This window comes from Melanerpes formicivorus, unplaced genomic scaffold (assembly GCF_026170545.1).
Source record: "Melanerpes formicivorus ecotype bairdi unplaced genomic scaffold, bMelFor1.0.p_v2 SCAF_40, whole genome shotgun sequence".
Lineage (NCBI taxonomy): Eukaryota > Metazoa > Chordata > Aves > Piciformes > Picidae > Melanerpes > Melanerpes formicivorus.
In genome coordinates this window covers 5,635,591-5,662,797 of record NW_027142392.1, presented here as the reverse complement: position 1 = coordinate 5,662,797, position 27,207 = coordinate 5,635,591, and the positions used below count along the sequence as shown (strand labels likewise).

The 27,207-nt window shown below is 41.9% G+C and overlaps 1 protein-coding gene across 1 annotated transcript in view; it reads left to right on the top strand.

The window, feature by feature from the left end:
• Positions 1 to 27,207, top strand: part of DEPTOR (DEP domain containing MTOR interacting protein) — a 77,115-nt gene that overhangs the window by 18,281 nt on the left and 31,627 nt on the right. Inside the window, exons 3-5 of the mRNA XM_068158636.1 lie at positions 6,492 to 6,670; positions 8,565 to 8,688; positions 15,002 to 15,180. Coding sequence (XP_068014737.1) covers positions 6,492 to 6,670; positions 8,565 to 8,688; positions 15,002 to 15,180 — 482 coding nt within the window. The remainder of the gene's footprint in view (positions 1 to 6,491; positions 6,671 to 8,564; positions 8,689 to 15,001; positions 15,181 to 27,207) is intronic.

The following is a 27,207-nucleotide window of genomic DNA, read 5'->3' as shown; positions in this document are numbered from 1 at the left end:
CTGACCTTATTCCTGTCTGAATTTATAAAAAAGGACTTCATAGAGGAGGCAGCCCCAATGTTTTCTTTAAAGCCACAGGGGCACTGGTGAACTTCTTTGGAAGCTTCAGGCTTTCCTCTGCAGTGCACCAAGACATGATTTATTCAAAATCGCTCTACCTGGCTCTGTGTTCTGGCATATCCTTGCATTGATTATGTGGCTGTGGGCAGTAAAGGGGAGATAAACTCACTGAGGAGAACTGCTATCAGGAATACTTTGAAGACACCTTCCCTAACCCTGTTTCAGATGGTAGAATTCCTCCTGTGGCACAGCTGCCAACACAGAAATATCTCCATCCTATTTCCAGCATGACCCCATGTTTTAAAGGGTATTTTAGCCCCTCTAGGTATCAAGTAACAGAACTAAGTGATTGCAGAACTGAAGCATAAATAGAAAGAGGAACAGGCATCAGTGAATTGCTGATACTTCATCTGAGACTTGGCAAGCCCAGCTGGAAGTGCTTGTCCCAGCAATACACATTACATTTGCAGAGTACCTTCGTGATTGCCTGTGTGTACAAAGTTTACATGGCCACTGATCTAGTTACTTTTTTGCTGACAGTGCAAAGGCAACAGTTTAGTATAAAGGACATGTTAGGTTGTTCAGTGTTTTCCTGGATGTGTATTTGTGCACAAACTCTGTTACATTTTGTAATGAATTGGATCTGCAGCTGACCTGTGAGTTTTAACTTTCAGTGGGAATTATTCTTCTGAGTCATTGAGACACTTCAGAAAATGCCATCTTTTAATGAGGTGGCTGTCTACTGTGCTGTAGATGGGTCATACTCTTACAGTTAGAAAACAGACAAACAATCTTCACTTTAAATGGTCTCTTCACTGTCATTCTACTCTTCTATCTGTCTGTCCATCTGGCTGGGCTTCTCTAAGGGTAATTCTTAACCTGATCAATATAGAGGTCTTCCTTCTATAATGGAGTGACTACATCAGTGGACAAAGGAAGAGCTATAGATGTTGTCTGTCTGGATTTCTGTAAGGCCTTCGACATGGACTCCCATAACATCCTTCTCTCTAAATTGGAAACATATGGATTTGATAAATGGACTTTTGATGGATGAGGAATTGGTTGGATGGTTGCTTCCAGAGAGCAGTTTCATTGGCTTGATGTCCAGATGGAGATCTGTGTCAAGTGGTGTCCCTCAGCACTGTCCATATTTTGGACCAGTGCTGTTTAATATCTTCATCAGTGATGGGCTGGGATCAAGTGCACCCACAACAGATTTGCAGACAACACCAAGCTAACTGGTGCAGTTGACGTGCCTGAGGGACAGGGTGCCATCCACAGGGACCTGGATAAACTTGAGAAGTAGGCCCACGTGAACCTCAAGAAATTCAACAAAGTCAAGTGCAAGGTCCAGCACATGGGTTGGGGCAACCCCCAGTATCAGTACTGGGGGATGCAGCCCTGCAGAGAAGGACTTATGATACTGATGGCTGAAAAGCTGGACATAAGCCAGTAACGTGCACTTGCAGCCCAGAAGGCAAACTATATCCTGGGCTGCACCAAAACAGCACGGCCAGCAGGTCAAGGGGTGTGATTCTGCCATTCTGCTCTGCTCTGGTGAGACCTCACCTGGAGTACTGTGTCCAGCTCTGTGGAGTCCTCAGCACAAGACCTGCTGGAGTGGATGCAGAGTAGGGCCACAAAAATTATCAGAGAGATAGAACACCTCTCCTATGAAGAAAGGCTAAGAGAATTGGCATTGTTCAGCCTAGAGAAGAGAAGGCTCTGAGGAGTTGTTATTGTTACCTTTCAGTAGTTAAAGAGGGCTTTTAAGACAGATGGAGGCAAACCTTTTAGCAGGACAAGGACAAGGGGCCATGGTTTTAAACTGAAAGAGGGAGATTTAGATGAGATGTAAGGAAGAAATTTTTTGTGATGAGAGTGGTGAAACACTGGAACAGGTTGTCCAGAGAGGTCATAGTTGTCCCATCCATGGAAACTTTCAAGGTCATGTTGGACAGAGGTCTGAGCAACTTGATCTAGTTGAAGATATTCTTGCGCATTGCAGGGGCAGTTGGACTTAATGACCTTTAAAGGTTCTTTCTGACCCATAGTAGTGTGTCATTCTATGATATATGTATGTGTGTTTATGATTGGTTCAGGAAGGTTGAAGTTGATGAATGCCTGGGGCACCATATGGAAGTCCATGTTGTCTATTAGGAACCAGCCTGTTCGCTGCACATTTTCAGTGAGCCTTTCAAGGGTAACCACAGGTACTGTATTGGATGTACTGGCAAGTGGTAGGGGAATTCTTCAGAAAACTGTCAAGAAGGGCAGGAAGGCTTATTGTCTTTTTGTACATAGAAGTCAAGACTGGATGGTGCTCTGCAAGATCTATGTAAGCCAAGCACAAATTACTAGACTTAATAAAGGGAAATAGCTGGGTGAGATATTTGGACTGTGGTCCAGTTTGTGACATCATTACTGTCTTCAGCCAGCATGCTGGCCTTCTCTGGGGTTTGAAAGGAAAGCTAGACTTCTGTGCAGGCACTGCCTTTGCAAAACCCTTACCCATTGGCTCAGGAAAAGGTGCAAGAAACCTTAAAACATGTAATTTCCCTGTTGAAAAACAAAACACCAGTTTCATTGCGTTTTGCGTTCATTGCAAGAACAATTTATTCCCAAGTTAGTGCCTGATTCTTCATTTCTACGCAAGGATTTTGATTGTTCCATTATCATGACTTTTCTGACAGTTGGCAAACTGCCTAATGGCCTCTCGACAAATAGCATTGTTCCTGATTAACTCTGGCCATGTTTACTGCAAAGCAGGAGCAGCGGGTTCTGGGTTAGCCCATTCCACGCTTTGCAGGGGGAAGGCACTTCTCTTTGGAGCAAGAGTCTCTACATGTTGTTAATGAGGAGCAACTCCTGTTTAGACAGGCCCCCGAGAAAACTGTTCTGGCATGCATGCATGCAAATACAGGCTGTCTTTATTTGTTGTAAGCATGAATAAGAGCCATGGGTATCAATTTGTAAATATTAAAGGGTTGCATATGCCTGTTACAGTTCACAGGCAGTTGCTCAAATGCTTTAGTTCTCACATTGTTTTCTGCAGGCAGGGGAGACTGGTCCCAAGTGCAAAATCTGGCAGGTAATCTCAAGTAATATGTGGAATTCTATACAGATGATGTCCTGGTGTACACAGGATTTTTTTTCTGGTGTTGAACTATTCATCTCTAAAAAGAGGGACAGTGTTTCAAAGGCTTGTTGAATTTCTCTTTGTGGTTCGCCCTCTCTCTTCTTCCCCTTCACCCCTTAAACTGCTCAGGGTTAGTTTGTCAGTGAACAAGTACTCCTGGGCAGCTCTTGAGAAAAACTTCTAGCAAGAGAAATGTGACTGGTGTCATGCAGACTAGCTGACTAAAGGTGATTAACGTTACTTAAATGGGAAACATCAAAGTCTTTTGGTGAGAAGCCTGTTTCCCAATGCCAAGGGATAAAGAACTGACCACTTGAGCATTGGTTCCAGTGTATAATCGCATTCAGTGCTACATTCTTCCCTTTTTATCCCATTTGACTTTGTCTCCTGATAAATATTTCTGAACATGTACCCTTTTTAAAAACTTTGATTTGCATGTGGCAATATATGCTCAGTAACTTTACCTGAGGCTTTTATATTTCTAGTTTGCAATAAGCACAGTTTCAATTTACTGAGCTACTTCTCCTCCATATGGTTTAATTTTAGCAGGTTTGTAGAGGTGAGGGAGCCCTAACAGAGAAAACAGCATACACCACCACAGGGGGGAATTCTAAATTCCCTATTTGTTCTTTATTACAAATAAATTACCCTGGACATTCTAAAGTATGGATGCAATTGCTATAGAGTGCAGAAAAATCTCCCACTTTCATTTGGAAATTGTGGGTATATTTGTTTTTTCAGGCTTCACGAGGCTTGCTCTGTTTGACTTAATGATTTCATAACCTCTTAGCAAATTTGGATCCAGCAAGAGGCTGGAGATAATGAAGATAATGAAATTTCTCAGAGCTTTCTGAAGATAGGCAAAAAGGCATATAGAGAGCCTCTAAGTACTCTGAGTGAGGAAGAAGGTTGTAAGTGAGATCCTGTGTCTTTTGAGAGAGAATTTGAAATATTTATGAGCCCACCAACTGTAGCAAAGCCTTCAGTCAGAGTTTAAGACATAAATACCAATTTCTGGGGCTCTTGGCTACTGGCTTGTTTGTGGAATGTCAGACCAGTCCAGGCACACTCCTACACAATGTTTGGACAAAGAATTTCATGGAAAGGGGTTTCCATTTTGTATCGGAGGAACTCCATCCGTTTAGACTTACACCAAGGACTGAAAGCTGGGTGTATGTATGTATTGTACTTTCTTTCCCCGGTTTTGTTCTTGTAGAGCATTGTGCATTATAGGACTGGGTGAACATTAGCAGAACCTGCAACATATTTAAAATGCAAAGCTTCTTCAGACATACTGATAATGGCATGTTCTGTAAGCAAAGCTGTGTAGGCTTTTCTTTCTAAGTATGGGAACAGCTGTTAGAGCACATCTGGAAAATACGGTTGCAGCAAAGGTATTTTAGCTCAGAGAATTTCACAATGCATGGGATATTTACCAGCACTTCTTTCCAGATTACTAATCTTATTTCTTGGTATTTTTAGTGGGAAAAGTAATTTGTTTTTTTTTTATTTTAAATCTTTTTTTAAATGTTTACAAAGCTTTTTTTTTTTTTCAATTCCTTATCACGGAGTGGCCATTCCAGGGTAGTTCAAGGCTAAGTGCTGCAAAACAAAACCACTGTTTTGCTGCTATTCTTAGGTGGAAACCTATGTAAACTTTGTATGATGCCCTAATAACATTTTCTTCACTGACTCCAGCCAAATATTGTCCCTTTCTTTGAGTGTAAGGAGAAGTAATTGTTTTGTACTGGAATCGCATGGAGAGGAAAATTAGTTGGACTCCTGCTCTGTGCTTCTTGAAGCTCATGTTAACGCCCTTCTGTGCTATCTCCCTCTGAAGAAAACAGACATAGTTGTACTCCCTACAATTATTATAGCATTACTCAGAACATCTTTGAAGTCAGTGGGTGTGTTTACAAGGTAGGATCCTGGCCACATGGAAATGAATGTGATAGGAGCCCCCAGTGTTGTGGTTTCTATGTTTTTTCCAGAACTGTTGCATAGGCAGAGCACTACAGAACCAGAATTATTGGAAATTATTAATTAAGATGGAAACAAGAAAGCAGAAAACATAAAAAAGCTTTTTTAAAACCTATATCCATCATTTGATTGATAATGTTACTAATTTTGTTTATTTAGGGAAAAAAAACAACTAAAAATAAAGATGCAGAATTTTGTAAGTTTTAGTAACAAGGTAAAACTCTAACCAGGATCTTGCATTCTGATGCAGGCATCTCAAAACCATCCAACCAACTTGCCTTCAAGTTCATGAGGGAGAATTTGCAGGTAGAGAGATAGCATTTACCAGCAGTTCCCCAAGTGAGAAATAGTTCTTCTTTATTTGGAGTAAGAGGCAAGCTTTTTTATGCTAGATAGGATTGTGTTGGAACAGCTTTGCGCCTGAATTTTAAGTCATAAATGCTACGCTTGTTGTGCATCTGGAGGCAAAACAAAATTGCCCAACCAAGAAAGAAACTACAGCTGAAAAGTGAATGAAACTAAAAAAAAGTATAAAATCTATGGCAGTGGTACCACAGACAGACTGAAAGAGTTGGGGCTGTTCAGTCTGGAGAAGGCTTCGAGATGACCTAATTGTGGCCTTCCAGTATCTGAAGGGAGCCTACAAGAAGTCTGGGGAGGGACTTCTCAGGATCTCAGGTAGTGATAGGACTAGGGGGAATGGAATGAAGCTGGAGGAGGGGAGATTCAGGCTGGATGTGAGGAGGAGGTTCTTCACCATGAGAGTGGTGAAGCCCTGGAATGGTTTGTCCAGGGAGGTGGTTGGGGCCCCATCCCCTGAGGCTCTGGCCAGCCTGATCTAGTGTGGGGTGTCCCTGCCCATGGCAGGGGGGTTGGAACTAGATGATCCTTGTGGTCCCTTCCAACCCTGAGTGATACTATGATACTATGCTAATAAGAGTAACATGGAATGTGTTAGTGGTAATATAAGAAAATTAATTCCAGAAAATTATTGTCAGGTAAACTGACCTATTGCAAATACCTGAATGGGCTTAGCACGCTGTGCTGTTCTTCAGTTTTTGGTCTTTTCCACTGGGCTGAAAACCAGTTTTTCCAAGTATGGGGTTTAAAGCTGTTACAAATGTTTGCTGTGAACTGCCTGGTGGTCAGATGCCAGCACTGGATGTGTCACTGAGTTTCTTCCTTTTCATCCAACACCTGCAAAGCTCATCCTGTGAGCAGGGCTTGGGTTCAACTGCTGCATTCTTATTCCAGTCTTCATAGTTACAAAACCTATTTATGCTTGATATTCATGTTGTGATTTGACCCCCAGACTCCGACTGCATGAAGAAAAGGTCATTAAAGATCGGCGTCACCACCTTAAGACCTACCCGAACTGCTTTGTTGCCAAAGAGCTGATCGATTGGCTGATTGACCATAAAGAGGCCTCAGACCGAGAGACAGCTATTAAACTGGTGCAGAAATTATTGGATCACAGCATAATCCACCATGGTAAGTGCAATGTCAGCTGCTGAAAAGTTCTGAGCTCAGTTTTACTGACTGCTGTGAAACAGGGAAATTCAGCTCCTGTACGTCAAAGTATGGGATAGGTAGGATGCTTTCCCTGCCAGGAAAGGAGCAAGGTCCCCTGTGGTGCAAGGACCCTGGAGAGGCTGAAGAGGTGTAGGTGACATTCCCTATGTCAGTACAGGGCGGAGAAGTCACTGGAGACTGTTGCTTCCCTGCTTCTCGAGCAGTCCCAGCTGGATCCTGTCCCCTCTGCCTGGTGCAATCACCTCCCTGCTCCCCAGAGCACTTTTCCAGCTGAAAAAGCCATTTGAAAAATCAGCCGGCAAAAAAAAGGTCATTTTTCTCATGTGGATTAGTTCTCTGGCCCTGTCCCTCACACCAGCTGCACAAACATAAGTGCTGGTACAGCTGCATGAAAGTTAGTGCTCTGAGTGCTCTGCTTATTTTTCTCCTAAACTAGTTGTCTATTTGAGATCTGTTCCTTTCAGCTTCTTGAATAACAATTTACACTGATGAAAAGGAGACTTCCAACTCAGTGGTAGCATTCAGTTGCCTTTTGGTGCACATAAAGGCTAGGAGGCACACAAACAAAGAAGGTCCAAGCCCTTGATTTCAAATGTATAGTATTAGAACGCTGACTTTGTGCAAGGGGTCACTGTATGTGCAGCAATACTGCTGCTATCTGCAGCGCACTAACACCACCTTAATTAAAGTAAGAAATGCACATATTGAATGAGTGCCACTTCTACAGCTTCTGCTTGAGTATTAAATTAAAATTCTGGGTTGTTATGGAAACTGGGACTCACAGTAGATAGTTAAAGAATAAAGTAATTATAGGGTATTCAAGTCTGACTACTTAATCCTCTATTGAGAAAATGTCAGTGAAGAGTTGCACGGGTGCCTGAGTGACTTTGTTTAATTGAGCAATGGATGTTTTATTGCTGAATGCTTGTTTAAATCTTTAACAGCCTTCAAATGTTTTCTACCAATTGCACACTGGAACTTTGTATAAATGTTATATATCTGTGCATATATTACACATAGAGCAGGTATTTCTTGAAAATATTCGTGCATTGGCACTTGGATTTAATAAAATAGTTTGCAAAGTGAGCTAGGGTAAATTCATGAGAGGTTCAGACAGGTTCTGCAGGATGCTCAGAGCATCCTTTCTCTTGTCAAATAAAAGGGGTACCAGTTCCTGCTCCTGTAGTGCAGAGGGTGAGCCCATGTATGTGGGCTGACAACTGCCAGGAATGACTTGTCTGGGATGCCTTTCCCATTAATTAATGCCCTGTATGGAGCTTCATTCTTCATTTACGAGAGGCCATTGTCAGCTGCTGTCTTATAAACGTTATTTAGCATTTTGCAGTGTGCTGCTGTTGTACCTACCATTTGCAGGCTGGCATGGTGGAGCACTTGAGACAATTTCAAGACAGCAGGAGACTTTTAACTGTTTCTGCACCAAGGTTCAGGTTTTCTACAGCATTGCTGAACTAATACACATGACTTTAAGAAGCTTGCCAATCCTTAAATTATTTGGTGTTCTACACTGATGGCCTTTTAAGCAAACAAGATAACAGACTGTTGTAAGCGAAAGATTTTCAGGGTATATGGCAGACGAATGCCTTTCTGATCTTTTTGTGTTCTCAGTAATGCACACAAAAAGTGATGAACCCATATCTACCTCACCTAGAATTTTGGTTACCTAGCTGAAAGTTTACTTCAGCCTTTTCTCAGTTTTTAGAACTGAGCAGAGCTGTATGCTCAGAAATATAGGGAGTTAGGCTTGCTTTGAAGTTCAGCAGTGAAACCTCTAGGTGGATCCTCAGCTTCTTAACATCGATATGAAGATTTGTAAATGTATTTTGTGTTTCAGTGTGCGATGAGCATAAGGAATTTAAGGATGTCAAGCTGTTCTACCGCTTCCGAAAAGATGATGGGACCTTTCCACTGGACAATGAGGTGAAGGTGTTCATGAGAGGACAAAGACTGTATGAAAAGTATGTTGGCACTCAGTATCCAAAGTGTGTTGATAATGGCACCAGAGGAGGCAAATGCTACACATTTTTCAAGAGTCAGAGGTTTTCAAATCATGCATGAATGTGGCCTGGCATTCCCATGACTTTAGTTGGTCACTCTTCTCTCTCTCTTTGCCATTTCTTTTTTTTTTTTTTTCTTTTCTACCACATTCATTTATAGCATCTTGTTTAAAATGAAATAGCTGCACCAGGGAAGGTTTAGACTCGAGGTGAGGAGAAAGTTCTTCACCGAGCGAGTCGTTCATCATTGGAATGTGCTGCCCAGGGAGGTGGTGGAGTCACCGTCCCTGGAGGTGTTCAAGAGGAGATCGGACGTGGCACTTGGTGCCATGGTCTAGTCATGGGGTCTGTGTTGATAGGTTGGACTCGATGATCCTCGAGGTCTCTTCCAACCTTAGTTATACTGTGATACTGTGATATTCTGGATTGTAGATACATCCTGTATGAGAATGCAATGTAAATTCAAGTCCACTCTGTTCTGGACAAATAATTAGTAAAGGATTTGTCATGTAAAACTGTAACCACAAGACCTGAAACATTAGAATCAAAATTCACTGAACAAGTGAATAGAATAGAATTAACCAGGTTGGAAAAGACCTTCGAGATCATCGAGTCCAACCTATCATCCAACACTATCTAATCAACTAAACCATGGCACCAAGCACCCCATACAGTCTCTTCCTAAACACCTCCAGTGATGGTGACTCCACCACCTCCCTGGGCAGCCCACTCCAATGGGCAATCACTCTTTCTATGAAGAACTTCTTCCTAACGTCCAGCCTAAAAGTGGCTACAAATCAGTTTGAGACTCCATATCTACAGCTTCACCTGGAGGCATGATTTTAAATAATAGGCAAAATCAATCTTCAGTGTTCAGTCTGCAAAGCTTCTACATAAGAAGGCTTATATTAAAAGGAGTTTCAGAAAAACCCAGCCAAAAGCATCTAATTAAGATTTGAAACAGCTGATTATGCTGAAATACTGAATATCCCACTGGATTACTTCCGTCAAATAACTAGGCAGATTAACTGTATTTCCCAATCTATAATTAATGACATTTTTATTCAGGATGTAGTGATTGTGACACGGTACTTTCAAGCAGAGAGAATAAATTGCCTGTTGGCATATGCTGCAAACGAATGTAGAAGTTGTGAAGTGTTATTTAATGAAAAGCTTGAGCTATTGCTCTAGACTGAATCCCACCCACTCTGCTGCTTGCTTAGAGCAGAAGCATGCAGCAGCCAGGAGAGATGTTGTGTTTTCTGACTGGAGGAATTTTCTTTCCCTCGTAGAATAAAGCACTCAGGAAAATCCCAAATTTAAAAGCTGAAAATAAATACAATTTTCTAGGTTAGAAGGCTCCGAGTGCCAATTTGGTGAAAAAAGCAATTAAACTGAAATATAAACCAATAATTATAAATACCACTCCTTCTGTTGCACACATTTAAAATTCCCTTAGACTCAGTAACTGTGACTATTCAAAGGAGGGGAGAAACAATAAAAAATGTATAAGACATATAAGACACAAGAAAATACACCACTGGAAAAAGTCTAGATGAATTAAATCACTCGCCTCCAAAATTTCCTCTAAGCATAGCATTTGCTCCTTTTAGAGTCCCAGTGTAAAACTGGGTGTTTCATTCCGTGACAAAATGATCAGTGTGTCTATAGTAGCAAACCTTTTTTCTCTTTGCTTTCTTTATTTCTACCTCTATTCTTCTCTGAGAAAAATATTTTTCATGCTGATGAATCTGTTAACAGTCCTTTGCATGAAGGGAGCCATGATGTTCTACTACCGTTCTACCAGTGTCTGTTTCCATCCCCAGTTCTCTCAATAGAGAACTAACCTCAAACCAATGTTTAGTGTCCAGTTCGTCCAACAGTATGCTAGCAGAAAAAAGTTCATAATAATATGATTGTTCCCATCTTGGAAAAAAGGAGTTAATATCAAAAGCAGCACCTGTATCTAAATATAACTGTGTGCTCAGGAGGTGGTTGCTTCTAGGCAACGTATCTAAAGGGTTCAGAAACTTTTAAAATCAGCTCTGAGTGCTAAATATAGTATAGATGAACAACACTTGGCATTTCAGAACCAGTTTGTGACAGCTAAGGCTAGTCAAAATTCCTCGTGGATTGTTTGAAATATTTTGTATTCATCATGGGATACAAGAACTCATACCTGGGCTATCTGAGCTTCACTTTGTTTGTTGTAGCAGATACCCTGTGCAGAGCACTTGGATTTTTTTAGGTCCCTTGTCCATGTGCACTTACTAGCAACACCTTCATAGTTTCATTGGATGCATTTTGAACTCAACATCTAATGCTGCAAGTCAGACTACTACAGAAAGATTTCCATAATTAAATGTGTGTATATGTAATATATCTGTTGGATCAGTTTGCTCATAGTGGTGAGAAAGAAAATACTTGGTGCAATTAAAATAGCCATTAAATGACAACAAACTGCAGCAAAGTATTCCTGCACAGATTTGAAGTAACCAGCATAGTCGGTTTGTTTATCAAAATGCCTGTAGGACTAATGGCAAGAGACATGCAGCTACACCAAAGGAAATCTGTCTGAGTCCAACATAGTTTTAAAAGCTGTGCCTAATTTTGTAGATGTTGCTGATCTTCACTAGGCTTTGCTAGTTTAAGATAGACACTCTATTTCCTGCTTTTCTCCACCCACCACATTGGGGCTGGATTACTGCTACGTTAAGAAGCCAGTGTGGTTTGTACTTGCCAAAACTGCAGATGGGGATCCAAGATCAGTCCATGCAGATTTGTGCACTCAATGGGTAAAATGAGCAAAATGCTTTACGAGGACCAAAAGATTGTTGCATGGGCAGAAGTAGACAGTTTCCCTGCATTCAGACTACTGTTTGGGTTAAATTCCCCATGCTCTTCCCTGAGCCATGGGAGCATTTGGGCTGTTGCCCTGCTAAGGAGCATTTGTTCCCTCCCTGTCTTCTGTGTGACCACAAAACTCCTCATAGCCTGAATTCTCCTGTCTTATGGCATTGCCTCCTTTATCTACTGTGGACATCTTTGGTGGGGGTACCTGTGTGATTAGAAGATCCAAAATCAGTCTCTGTATTCAGTTAAGATTCTCTGCACATCATTGCAAACCTTGGTAATCCTTTCTGTGAACATATTTGAGGTTCAAGTTGAGATGAAACCTACTAGTTTTACTACAGTTTCATCTGAAAGTTGTTGAATTATTAAGTCTGGGGATGGCATCAGTTTTCATACTCTACAGGGCTGACCAGATAGACCAAATGAGATAAACATATTTCCTGTTAAAGAAAACCCTCCCTCAAAATCTTGAATATAATCCAGCACAGACTTTCCAGCTTTTCTTAAAACCAAACCAAACCAAACCCAAGTAGTACAGGCATTCTATTTTTATGATGTTTGCAGTTCTGTGTAGGTTTTGATCAGACACACAGGATTGTTTCTGGTGCTTGGAGGTTTAGGAGATGTAAGTTGTCGCACGATGTCGACTTCAACTGAGATTTTTTTCAACCAGATTTCCCAGGGACAGAAGCGCAGATTTATGGGTTTAATTTCAGAAAATCGTTCAGATAATTTTGATACTGCCTTCTCTGGCTCACTTTCATTTTCACTCATCGGTGGTTAGGTCAAGTTTATCCTCTGGTGCAGTCATTTAGGCAAAACAAGGTTTACATTTTCTTCTGAAGAGGGCTTGGATTTCAATGTTTGTCTAAATGCATTCACTTAACGCAGGGTAACGCCGCTTTTAGCAAATATGTTTTGACGTGAACAGCCTCGTGGTTTTTTTGAAACGAGGAGAAAATGGAAGAGGTAGAGGCAGTTTCCAATTCTGGGGTTTTGGCTGATGTAAACTGGTACAGCTTTGTTGACAGCTGTGGAGTTACTGTGATCTACTTCAGTAAGCGATGTAAGTCTATGGACTGCCGTTTCTGGGTTTGTTAAGCTGTCAGTTTGTCGTGTCTGTTTGTTCACAAGTCCAAATTTTTTTGCAGTGCTATTCTGGGGACATGCAGAAGGGTGTGAAATGTCAAGCTGAGTGTTTTTCTGCTTGATATTTTTCCAAATTTCTTTTGTTTCTCTGTAAAAATCTGACTATTAGCATCTCTTTTTTTATTTTCAATGACCTTTTTATCTGCAACTTCAATGAGCTAGACAACTAATTACAGACTCATCAAGGAACAATTAACATAATCCTAAGGATTTTTTATTTGGTGCCCACAGAGCCTGGGTAACCAATTCAGGGTAACTGTGCAGCAGATGGTACCAAGAGACACAGGCTTTGGGTCTGTAATTTTTTCCCTGGGTGGAAAAAAGCCTGGTGAACAAGACACATTTAAAGATGGTCCCTTGGAGTGCTGTGTGTATGAGATGCGGTTAGTGTGGAACAAAATGTTGCCTTGCATGCAGCTGCCTCTAAATCAAAATATGAAAAAGAATAAAGTTTTTGCAAGAGTTCTAATGTCAATCCCTTGTCCCTTGTGGCACATGCTTTTGCTTTTGGCCTCATCCCTGAATTCAACTCGTTTTGACTTAGTTCTTACACAGCTCAGAGTTGCTGGCAATGAGACTCCCACATCTAAACAAGCAGTTCATTATATCTGCCACAGACATACAGCTGTGGCTGGGCAGCCTTTGTCTGGCTTGGTGATGTGCTGCCTGGTGGTCAGACCCACTCAGTTGAGGCTTCTGGTTAGCTCGTGTTAAAGCCAGGGAAATAAATCCGTGTGGTGAAATCACAAGGGCTGTGTCATGTCAAACCTCCTCATTATATGTTCAAGTGAAACTTTGTGTTCTTACGGCAGAAAAATTTCTGCCATATTTCTGCCATGTTAGTCTTCCAAAGGAGGCCATGCCATATTCCATGAACTGTGGACATGAAATTTAATTCATTTACATGAAATGGAATTTTTTTTTTGTCAGAAGGACTAAGAATATGTGTTTCCAGAATACTCCTGTTGTAGTTCAGTTGTAGCCTTAATATTAAAATGGATGGTGAAGGGAAGGGAGTTATTAGTTTTACGTGGCAAAATTAACCACGCCGTTCTTGAGCCAGTATTCTTTGAGTCTTACCACTAAACCTATGATTAGACTACAACAGATAAAACTACTATGAAGAAAAAAGAAACTAATAAATAGGAGGCTATGGTGCTCCCAATAACAACAAAAAAGTGGGATTCTGTATCGAAGGGGAGTGATTATCGTTTCTTCTTCCAACCTGTCTTTCAAACGGCCGAACTCACTTAGCTTTCTTCTTTTTTTTTGTTGTTTTCTCTTTCATGTTGTGTTATTTGTGTAGGTTACTTGGACTGAGAAGAGTTTTATTAGTATATTTAAGCTAGGTGCATGCCAATTGCTGGGAGATTTAGAGACACCTCATGATCTTCCTCTGAACTCTGGTGTTACACAGAGCCATCTGAGGCACAGAAACTTAGACTCAGCTGCCAATATGTGTTCAGATGTGTATCTTCACTGATTGCAGCTTTGTCACTGGGTGTTGGATACTAAATGTTCATCAGCCACTCAAACCACAGAACTACCTTTTGGGTTTATTTCCTCTTGGATTTATCTGCAGCTGTTTCAGAGCTTATGGGGAGAATTTTCAAAACCATAGTCCTGCTATAGGTAGAAATGAAATAGGATTTTTAAAACACATTAGTCATAATCTGGTGCTTTTAGGCTTATTTTGTCTCAAAGTTGCATAGAATTACATAGAATAAACCGGGTTGGAAGAGACCTTCCAGATCATCTCATCCAACCCATCAACCAATCCAACCCACCTAAACAACTAACCCATGGCACCAAGCACCCCATCAAGTCTCCTCCTGAACACCTCCAATGATGGTGACTCCACCACCTCCCCAGGCAGCCTATTCCAATGGGCAATCACTCTCTCTGTATAGAACTTCTTCCTAACATCCAACCTAAACCTCCCCTGGAGCAGCCTGAGACTGTGTTGATTATACAGTAACTTCTAGAGACACTAAGGGATAAATAGGGGAAATGGAAGACTGAAAACTCTTGTTTTCTTTTAGGGAAAAAACAAGAAGGCATTAACTTCACACAGGGATATAAAGCCTAAATTTGTTGACTAAGCAGTTATAATTCACATCCTAAGTCTATATTCATAGCTTTGGGAAAGATTTAATACGTTAGTGAAATGTTCATGTATGTTTGCTTAATACCAGTGGGATTTGTCAGAATAGATCTGGAGTTGCTTTTCTGGAGAACCATTTTCCTTACCAATTTTTCCCCCCCCTATCAGGCTGATGAATTCTGAAAATACTCTTCTGCAAGCAAGGGAAGAGGAAGGAGTCAAGTACGAACGAACCTTTGTGGCATCAGAGTTCATTGACTGGCTGATCCAGGAGGGTGAGGCTACGACACGGAGTGAAGCAGAGCAGCTTGGACGCAGACTTTTGGAGCATGGGATTATACAGCATGGTGAGAAATCTGCCAGGCAGCAAAAGCTAGACCTTTTGTATCGCTTTCTTCAGGTTGAATCATGTGGAGAGTCTCTTATGTTCTTGGTCATGATATGTCTAAGTACTAAATAGTCTAGGTAACTTTAATTAATAGAAAGGTAGCTTTTTCAAAAGGTCATTGTATTAGTTACAAAAATTCTGCCTCAAATGCAGAATGCAGCTGGAATTTGGGACTGTGTAATAGCAGTATAAGGATGTGGATGAAAATCAGTGCTCCTATGCCTGCAGTGATTAATTTGTGGAACTTGTTATCAGTGATGTGTATAGTTGAAGCTTTGTAAGGATCAAATAGGAATTGGAGCCATAAGTAAGCTAAATTCTCTATGTAGTCTAAAAATGGCAGGTTCTGTATATCATCCCACTTGTTGACAGGGCCAGAGCACACTCTCATTCCAGATAAGCATTTTTCCCTCTTGGTCATGTTGCAGAGTTATTCTAGTGTTAGAGCAAGAAAGAGGGTATCACTTTGTTGTCATATTGGTACTGGTGGTGTGACTTCTTCGAAGCAGGAATCAAGTATTTCTACCTGATCCAGCACAGTGTGGCTGGCAGATGTGCCTTCATCAGGGAGCTTCCTCTGTTAAGCATGGAGGAGATTGTTTTCTCCCAGTACTGCTCCAAGGGTGAAGAAACTGTCACCCCTGGCACTAAAATCCATTCTATATGTCATCATCATCTACTCTCAGTGCAAGTTACCCTTCTGTCTTTGACCCAGGCCTTTTCCATCATAAACACATTGGAGGGCCTCTAGGAGTTATGAAGGAGTGCCAGGAGATGATAGAATAAACTGGTAGAAGCTGTTAGCTGTGTTGCTTAATACATAATGGGAAAGCAATCAGATCCTGGTGATTCAAAAGTTGTCACATCAACACTAGTTCTGACAGAGGACAAGCAACTGATGATATTAACAGGTTGCAAATACACAAGGTGCTAGATTGACTCAGTTGCTTGTTGCTTTGTGAGAAAAGATAGTTTTAAGGAACAGAGAAAAAGGGAATATAGGTGACCTGCACAGTTCCTTTGTGGCTGCCATCATGCTCACATTATCTTTGGCTTCCAATTACTGGGAGCTTCTTCTGAATGTTCACAATAATTAGCTTCCAGTTCTATAATTGCCCCTGTGCTTCCTATGATTTATAAGGGTGCCAACTGCTTGGAGCTTGACAGGCAGGGAGGGTCTGCCACACCTCCTCTTTATAGCAGTGATGATTTCACTCCTATTTTTACCAAAGTATTTTCTGTGTATTATATAAAATGTAAATGTTCATTAATTATTGTTTAAAAAAAAGCAACAAGCAAAGAAAACCCCCAACCAACCAAACCAAACCAAACAAACAAACCCCAGAAGAGTGATTTAGAATCATAGAATCAGTCAGGGTTGGAAAGGACCACAAGGATCATCTAGTTCCACCCCCCCTGCCATGGGCAGGGACACCTCACACTACATCAGGCTGGCCAGAGCCTCAGCCAGCCTGGTCTTAAACAGCTCCAGGGATGGGGCCTCAACCACCTTGCTAGTGATGTTTTTTCAGGGGAAATAAAGTCAGAACTTGACATTGATGCAAATCTGGATTTACTTTGCAGTTGAAGTCTTTGCAAAGCTGTGAAATCCAGGATGTGGTTTTCATTACACATCAACTATTGTTTCATTAACTAAGGCAAATGCTCAGCAGTGCACTTGGGCAGGGAAATACTTTTGCCCCCATCAAGATGGGTTTTGGGAGGATTCCTGAGCACTGCTTGCCCTGCTCACCTTTATGGACTTGAAAATATATCCCCTGCCCATCCTCTTCTAGCAGTCAAGAGAACATGCAAAGCAGCCTGTTGGAAGATCTGAAACTCATGATATGACCACATAGAGAGTGCTGAGAATTGATCACTTGCTGAGGGAGTGGGCTTCTCACTCCAAGGAACCATCATCTTCCTCACCCAGCTTTTAATGGGGTGAGGGTACCTCTGTGGAATTCCACACTGACTTGATGGGGAAGCTGTAAATAAAATAAAAGTGAATTATGTCCTTGAGATTTCTCTTTTCTAGTGGACATGCTTTGTACATGCTTCTAAACAGGAGATATCATACTCTGAATTTCACTGAAACAATTTGTGAAGACAATCTTAGGAATATCGATGAAAGCACCAGCAGAATTATCACAGAGCTGGTTCACTTTACCAAATGGGTATGATCTGTGGATTTAAAAGGTTTACATAGTACTGGCTTTAAGAAAGGAGCTTGAAATTAGAACTCCCAGTACAGAACTGGGAATATAATGTGTAAAACATCAGGACTGGCATCCTCTTTTCCCCTGTTTCAAAGAATTCTAGATCCAATTGGAAACTAATAATAAAAAAGAGAGCTATTTTTCTATTTCTTAGTACAGTAAATTCATTCCACTGTACTGCACTCCCTTTGTTTTGTATTTCATCAGCAGTACCAAAATGTTACTTGACACTAATTGTCATTCTTGATGGCAGAACCAGCAGAAAGATTCTGCTGAACAGGAGCAGACAATAAAACATACTCCTGCCCTAAAGGCAATCTTTTGCTAGTAGTAATGTTTGTGGTCCACAACATGGGAAATAAAGTAAAGCTGCCTGCCTTGCAAAAGGGTTTAAGGTGTAGAATCTCAAGTGAGGAATACTTTCCATTTTAAAATCAGGTTAATACTGTTAAGAGAAATCAGTTCCTTTTTAGGATAGAACCTGCACTTTGCAAGAGGAATATTTGCGTGTCCTCTGTGTCAGCAACCAAACCACAGCACATTTAGAAGTACTTTTCAGTATATTGTGGAGAGTAAGCACGTGGTGATAGTGCTGCACCACAGGCAGCACAGTGTGTGCTGCTCTCCTGATCGAGTCTGAGAGGAGTGTGGGGCTGAGCCATAGTGCTCACCTGCTTGTGCCAGATCACCTTCTCTTCTGCTCTTGCTGTTTCACAAGCTGCTGCTTAGCTTTGAGTGCATGTGCTTGGTGTTATTGCCTCTCTGACATCCCTCAAGCAACTTCCCCAGGCAGCGACAGGAGCACAGTTCAGCACAAAGCAGTTTGCCTGGCTGTCCACTCTGCTGCAGGGAGGTCAGAGCTCAGGCTAGCAGAGGAACATGAGTGATAAATTCCGGGCAGACCATAGACTTTGTTTTCCTAAATGAGATGGAAAATTGTCTTTGAACATCACTGGCTAACAGATATATTCTGTGAAACGTTTTACCAGTGTTATGGTTTTACAATGGTAGTAAATATGTGATAAGAAGTCTTTGTCATAATACCAGTGTCTTCTGCCCCCACCTTTCTCTAGAATACCTTTCAGCTTTACAAAGTTTTGAGTTAATTGCTCTTGGCCAGATCTGGTGTGTTCAAGGCAGGCAAAAGTTCTGCTGGCTTAGCAGAGAAGCAGCTACTTGACACTTCCCAAGAGTTAATCTTCTATCAGCAAACTCTGCTGTACAATTTGCTTTCAGAAATAAAAACATTTTGTGATGACTTAGTAAGAATAGTAAATATTGACGTATGCTAGCTCCCTGACTCTGCAGAAAAGTCTTAAGACACATATTTAATTTTCACTATTCTTTGCAAGGGCTGTACGCTGTCCCTGGAGGTGTTCAAGAGAGGATTGGATGTGGCACTGGGTGCCATAGTTTAGTAGTCATGAGGTCTTGGGTGGCAGGTTGGACTTGATGATCTTTGAGGTCCTTTCCAACCTTATTGAGTCTATGATTCTATAGCTTTATACAGCAACATTTCCTTTAAGTAGGCGATCAGCATGTTTAGTTTGAAGCATTAAGATGCATGATGCAGTTGAAAGCTTGTTACAATTGTGGAAGTAGATTTAAATATCTACCAAAGCATCACCTCATTTGCCTTTGTTGATCTAATTTAAACTTTCTGTCAGTTGTGCTGTGTGTGTTGCTTATGGTCAGCTGACATTTCTTACCTTTGTATGTGAAAACTTGCCATATATGTGAAGCACACATTTCTTCCTTGAGATTTCTCTTTGGAACCTGTGTTCTCAGAAGTGTCAACTGCAGGTAGCAATTTGTAAGTGCCATTGAACCATCATCCCATGAATTTTTGACTTAAATGGTTATCGCTTTCTCTTTCTAAATTAGCACATAGGTCTATAAATATAATTTTTCTAGTTGATCTAGCACCTGGATCCCATCAGTTGCTGGATATATCAAAGTGTTCATTGTGTATACACCATGCTAAAAATTATAAACCAGCACATTTTTGCATGATTTATCTCAGTAAAACACAAATCTTCAGTTAGTCTTTGAAGTCCTGCACAGGGCTGCCTCAGAACTTTGTTTCCATTATAAGCCCAGTTCCTCTGAGCGGATGCCATGCAGAGCCACTCAGTTGTTTATTTGTGTGGCAAATAAGCAGTTCACATAGATAGGGACAGTAACCTCACCCACAGTAATTCAACTGCTAATGCCAGATCTGGAGACCACTTTGCATATTTGGCATTATTTTGCCCTAATAGGAAAGCCAGAGAACAAGAATTTTGTATGTAATTGTACAATCTTCCAACTTCCTATTGTACATGCTGCTTCTTTTGCTCTTCCTGCAGTTCTCTTTCTCTAAAGCAGGCATAGGTTTGGTTTTTGCAAGAGCCACAAGCTCTATGTATCAGAATAAGACATGCATTAAATAAGATAGGAAGACTTATTTTCAGATTAAGTACTGAATTGTATTTTTTGACAGAGAATGGGTTTCAGTATTTAACAGCTGCAAGAGCAAAAGAAATACCCAGATGGGCCTTTTCATCTTCTGCTTCCCTTGCCACAAACTGTACTTTCCATACTTTATTTGGAAGCAAAGAAAAGCAGTTGGCTATGTTCTGTAAACTTGCTAAATTATAGATGATAAATCCTCATATACAAACTGAAGTGACTGCTGTAATGTGTGTGATTCAACACTGGCTTTTCATGCTAGAGTAAGTTGTGTGTATTTGAAAATAGGCTGCAGATAGATGGGAAACCTACTGGCAAGGCAGATTGTATAGAGAAATACTTTCTGTGTACCTGCTTAGGGCAGCTGAAATAAAATGTGAATGCACTCAGCAGAACATACCAGTTTAATAAGAGTAGGACACTTGTAGTTCGGTTACTGAGGAACTTATCCTGATTCTTTAAAGGCAGTATAAAAGTTGTCCAGAATTCTTTGTGCTGCATGGAATATACCACAGTTCATTGAAGCAGCTCAGGAGGCCTGGTTCTCTAATCATGTCACAGATCTTTTTTTGGATCTACTTGCTGGTCCAGGACTGACTTACTTCTGGTCACACTTACTGGCTTCACCCTTAGCTAGGATAAGCTGGAAGAGTTCTCTGGGTTTTGTGTTTCAGGGCCAGAATCTGCCTTGCAGTTTTGTACAAGAGAGTGGGTGGAAAGTAGAGCAGTTCAAGCTTACATCTGTTGCCCATTCAAAGCAAATTCCTTGTAATACAAATGAGAAAAAAAATACTCTTTAGTACAGCTGCACTGTCAAGAATTTAACATGCCAGTTGAGTACGTTTGCAGGTGGGCTTATCTCCAGTCTACACAGCATATATACGTTCATAAAAGGTGAAAATACAACTGTTGTGTTTATACAGTACAGGGAATCCAAGACCCAAGGCCCCCTGCATGCTGAACATATGTAGTCTCTCTTCCTTGATCTGAGGGAGTTCCAAGCAGGTGGAATTCATCAATGTGTAAAAGGAAACTAATCTGAATAGGTGCCTTTATTAAAATGCGTTTGCAGATGCCAGATTAGCTTTAGAAAAACAGGAAGGCTTTGAGAGGAGTGGGAAAAGCATTGTCCAATGCAGAAAAAAAAGTGTCAGCTATTCTCCTCCAGCTGCACATGTTTTGGTGCAAGGCAGCAGTGGAAGAGGGATGGGGCAGGGAATGGCAGAGATGGACAGCATGAAGCCGTGACAAGGACCAGCCAAAAGTGCCGCAGCCACACTGTGAAGGTCTCAGCACCTGGTCAGTGTTTTCCAAGCTCACACTCTCACCTTTGCTCTACAAAAGCCAGAGTGGGACACACACACTTCCACGGCTTCTCTGGCAAGGGCCTGAAACTGAGCTGGCAAAAGGCCTGAGGCAGAGTGGAGAGAGATTTGGCAAGCTGTGTGCTGTCCAAGGAGAGAAGCACTTTTGAAAGAAACTGCTCTGTTACAGTGTTGGTTTGTTTCCTTCCAGTTTAACCACTGGTTCTGCTTTGGGAGTGGGGAAGCAAAGGGACAGCGGGCTGGAGTCAGGTGCTTCCCTGGGCAAATTCTGGGAGCTATCAAGAGCAGCTTGGGCTGTGGCCTCTGTCAGATAAACCAGCAGCTCCCAGTCACTCCCTGCAGCTCACCAGCATGTGTCTCATCATCCTGCGTTTGGTTTTGGTATGGCATTGACTTTTCTGGGGCATAGCCACCTCAGAGGTCGTGACTGGTATGGTCATATTGACTTGCTATATGAAGACACAGACTGTTGCAGCTAGTAATAGTGAAGGTCTACAGCAACCTCCTGCAGCTTTGTCATGGGTTAAGTTGAGTATTTGCTGCTGTTATTCAAAACCATCCTGCCTCATGCCAGCTTCAAAATGAAAGTGCTGGGGTTAAACTCATTTTAATAGAGAAAAACTTCCTCAGTAAAAAGATAAAGTGTACTTGCAAATGGACTGAGACCACTGCCTTTTGCAGCAAAAGGCTTGAAAACATGCTGTGCACCTCCAGAAAGAGTTCAGTGCTGCTTTTGTCTTTAAGTGAGGAAAGACATGACAGATGAGCAGTGAAAAGCCCATATACTGTACTAATGCTTTTATGACCTTTTCCGCTTAACCCCAGCACGAGCACAGACTCACACAACAAACAAGCGCACACTTCGGCATGTCCTCTGCATTCTTGAGAAAAGCTGCTCATCCGGCTCCTTGAGGAACTTTGGTCTCTTTCTCACCACTCCTGTTCTGTGCATCCAGCCATGGGATCACTCAGTGACAGTGCTGCATTTCTGGGGATGTGCAGAGCAGCTGAGGTGCATTGCTGCATGCGGCTGACTGGGAACCGCAGCCTTTGTCTGCTACAAATTGTTAATCATGGTGGAGATGTACACAGATTATTAGTGCTGAAAATCATGGGGAACTGAAGTGGTAGGAGGGATTTGGGGGAAAAGCCAGTTATGAAAATGGCCTAATTTTTAAGGCATGAATCACACCGTTTGTTAAAATAAGCTTTTGTACTTTCTAAAGCCCCCTCAGTTCTATGAAGTCAACGTACAGCTAATATTTCTGTCTCTGCCCTACATCACCCTCCTTGCAAAAGAATAAAAAGGCTGTTTGAACTCTGCAAAACCCAGGACTTTATGTCAGAATCAGATGCTGCAATATTTGCATGGACATTGCAATTTAAATTTATGTATTATGTGTCTCGTCCAGGCAGAAGAAGTGGCAAAGCTGCAACATAAGGTGCTCCCAATCAGAGAAATGCTAAAATAAATATACTGATTTTTCTCTTAACTGTAATGTAAATGAGGAATAACCAGCTAAAATCCTGGTCAATCAAGTTTGCAAACTCATAGTATCACAGTATTGCTAAGGTTGGAAGAGACCTCGAGGATCATCGAGTCCAACCTGTCACCACAGACCTCATGACTAGACCATGGCACCAAGTATCACAGTATCACAGTATAGCTAAGGTTGGAAGAGACCTCGAGGATCATCAAGTCCAACCTATAAACACAGACTCCATGACTAGACCATGGCACCAAGTGCCACGTCCAATCTCCTCTTGAACACTTCGAGGGATGGTGACTCCACCACCTTCTTGGGCAGCACATTCCAATGACCAATGACTCTCTCTGTGAAGAGCTTTCTCCTCACCTCGAGCCTAAACTTCCCCTGGCACAGCCTGAGACTGTGTCCCCTTGTTCTGGTGCTGGTTGCCTGGGAGAAGAGACCAACCCCCTCCTGGCTATAAACCACCTTTCAGGTAGTTGTAGAGGGCAATGAGGTCTGCTCTGAGCCTCCTCTTCTCCAGGCCAAACAATCCCAGCTCCCTCAGTCTCTCCTCACAGGGCTTGTGCTCAAGGCCTCTCCCCAGCCTTGTTGCCCTTCTCTGGACACGTTCAAGTGTCTCAATGTCCTTCTTAAACTGAGTGGCCCAGAACTGGACACAGTACTCAAGGTGCGGCCTGACCAAAGCAGAGTACAGGGGCACAATGACTTCCCTGCTCCTGCTGGCCACACTATTCCTAATGCAGGCCAGGATGCCATTGGCCCTCTTGGCTGCCTGGGCACACTGCTGGCTCATGTTTAGGCAGCTGTCGATCAGCACCCCCAGGTCCCTCTCTGTTTGGGAGCTCTCCAGCCACTCCGACCCCAGCCTGTAGCTCTGCATGGGATTGCCGTGGCCAAAGTGCAGCACCCAGCACTTGGATTTGTTAAATGCCATCCCATTGGACTCTGCCCATCTGTCCAGTCAGTCGAGGTCCCTCTGCAGAGCCTTTCTACCCTCTAACTGACTAACATCTGCTCCTAACTTGGTGTCATCTGCAAATTTGCTGATGACTGACTCAATCCCCTCATCCAGATCATCAGTGAAGATGTTAAAAAAGATGGGGCCCAGCACTGATCTCTGTCTCTAGGGATAGATGAGACAGTAAACAAAAAATGGAACTCTATTAATTAAATGGTCATTACTCCCAAAGAGGTGTTGGTTTGTGTAACTAACGGTATAACTAGGAGGCAATACATCTTAGGATATGAGAATACAGGCTCTGCTGATTGGTGTGTAGCAATGCTGTGAGGGAAAGGAAGATGTATGGGGCACAGATTGTTCCCATTTTACAGATTTGGTGCAGTAGAGTTGCAGTAGCTGTTACTGAGAGCCTGAGATCTGCAAAAATAACAACAGCAAGTGAGAGAAAGGGAGTAAAGTGAGCATGCAGTACTGATGGCTGGATTTTAGGAAAGATAAAGACATTCCAAAGAGAACTTGGAGAGGGCTTAAAAAACCCAAAAAAAAGCCAGAATTTAAAGGGTCTTATTTATTCATCTGATCAAAGGTATGTTTGAGAGTTGTTTCATCACTTCACAGACGTCTTTACAAAGATTTCTGGCCAAGTCTTACATAACTCTCATGAAGGTGTGACAAAGTCCAGGGATTAGCTAAAGTTAAACAAATTCAGCCTGGAGTTAAATCTTTATTGTCAGGCAGGGAAAGTAACTGAAGACTTGAACAGCTTGTAAGGGGAAGAGTAAAGTGGTCATTGCAGGCTGCTTAAAATGTAAGTATCCTGTGCTTTTGTAAGATTAAAAGACAGTTTTTAAATTCTCTTTCTGGGATAAATTTATGGCCTGTCTATGTTGAATATGATGGGTTGTGACTCTGCCTCCAAAATCTGACATGGATGACTGTGAATTAGTGTTAGTGCCTTTCCCTTCAGGACCATAAATGCTCTTAGGCACTCATGATTTTGGAGATTGCAGGTCACCATATTTTTACTTTAGGCTCTCTGGTACATTTCTTTTTCATAATGCGCACATTGTACCATGGACATGTTTCCACCTGAGCACTGGTGAAGGAAATTGGAACAAGAAACTCATGAAGTCACCCCACCTTTCTCTTTTCATCACCCTCATCGTGTACCAATACAGGTCCTGATACACGTCAGCCAGGGCCTGACTTTTTAAACCAAGCTGAAATGGAATCAGTGTGCTTTTCTGTGCTCCATTCTGAAGGGCAGTGAACTAATTCAGTAGTTAAGCCAGTTAAGTCAGCCCTTCTTCCATGAGAGGGATAGGTAGCTGGAGCATGAGTCTTGTCAGCTGCCACAAGTTTATCTGCTGCCGCCTCTGAGTCAACACTTTGTGTTAGCTTGAGGTAATGACCTCTAAACTACCTTTAAAGAAATCCCTCCTGAGCAAGTCTGTGCAGCCCTCTCAGCATTCTGCAACTGGCTTGGAAAAGTTTTTCACTGCCACTTTTCGCTGCTGATTGCAGCAAATGTGGACTGCTAAAGTAGTCGAGCTGAGCACCAGTACCTCTCACCCAGCATGTACTGAGCGTACCTAAAAACCCTTTCAGGGCCTGCTGTGTGTGTGCCATTCACACTGTTGTGATTTATCAAGGGTGAGGGCATTATTTCCTTAGCCACTGCACCTAAGGAGTGCTTCAAAGGCAGCCTGAGCCATCATCTGCCTCCCTTTCCTCAACTTCTCACTTCTGATCCATGGTCTGGATATCTCTTTTTCCACGCTGTTGCAGATACACTTATCCTTAGGCAGAGTCACAACATGGATATTTCATCCCAAATCATGAATTTCCCAGCTGAAAAAGAACAAAAAAAAGCCCAGGGGACGCACAAGTAATTTTGGTGAGATCTTTTATGTGCTGGTGTATGTACAAGGAGGCACTCTGAGCTAACTACTGCTATGTATTTTTTTTTTCATCTTCTTCTTAAATATGCAAAAACTTACATGGTGCTACAAATAAGTTACTTGCTCAAGTTGAGGATGTACTGAGGTGTAATTCTCACACTCTCACATGAAATGTGGACTATCAGTAGAAATGAGGAATTAAACTTTGAAAGTAAATGAGCGCTCCAGATTCTGTAGAATAGAATAGAATAGAATAGAATAGAATAGAATAGAATAGAATAGAATAGAATAGAATAGAATAGAATAGAATAGACCAGGTTGGAAGAGACCTTTGATATCATCATGTCCAACCTATCATCCAACACCATCTAATCAACTAAACCATGGCACCAAGCACCCCATCAGGTCTCCTCCTAAATACCTCCAGTGATGGTGACTCTACCACCTCCCCGGGCAGCCCATTCCAATGGGCAATCACTCTTTCTGGGAAGATTTCTTCCTAACATCCAACCTAAACCTCCCCTGGTGCAGCTTGAGACTGTGTCCTCTTGTTCTGGTGCTGGTTGCCTGGGAGAAGAGACCAACCCCCACCTGTCTGCAACCTCCCTTCAGGTAGTTGTAGACAGCAATAAGGTCTCCCCTGAGCCTCCTCTTCTCCAGGCTGTAATAATCCTACTTGTCATAAGCATTGTGGCTTCAAACCCTTTCTTGTGCAAGCCATATACAAATATTCCACAACATCCAGCCCTTGGTCTTACCCTTTCTGCTTGTCTTAATTTTATATGTAAAAATTCACTCTCCCATGGACTAAAACAGTTACAGCAGGGATGAATTATTTCAGTGTAAGATCTAAGCTATGTTGTTGTAATTATCTAAATATTACAACATTTGGGTCAAAACAAGTCAAGTATGTTCAGTGTCTTGGGATAAAAAGTTTATATTACCTAGTTCCATGGCCAGTAATTAATTTCTAGACTTTCAGAGTGGTTTGTGATGTCTGCAACAGGAGCATGTGTCCATCTCTGATTATCATAATTTCTGAAGGCTGGAAGAGCACTTCAGTTAATGATACAAACAGAACAGAATAGTTTGAATTAAAAACTGCAGTGCCATAATATTTAACTCCAATCAGAATCCATACTAATATTTCTTACATTACAAACTTGGCAACAGCAGTCCTACTTCCAAGGGAGTATTTGTGGGGCCCTTTTTCCTTTAACATTATGGACCTGCTGGAGTGAGTTCAGAGGAGGGCCGTGCCGATGATTAGAGGCTTGGAGCACCTCTCCTATGAGGACAGGCTGAGAGAGTTGGAATTTCCCAGCTTCAGGAACAGAAGGCTCAGAGGAGACCTTATTGCAGTCTTTCAGTACTTAAAGGGGGCCTGTGAGAAAGATAGGGACAATCTTTTTAGCAGAGCCTGTTGTGACAGGACAAACATGTTCAGACTAAAAGAGGGTAGATTTAGTCTGGACCTAAGGAAGAATTTTTTGCAGTTTGCCCAGAGAAGTTTTGTATTCCCTCTCCCTGGAAGTGTTCAAGGCCAGATTGGATGGGACTTTGAGCAACCTTGTCTGGTGGAAGGTGTCCCTGCCCTTGGCAGAGGGGTTTGGAACAGGGTGATCTTTAAGTCCTT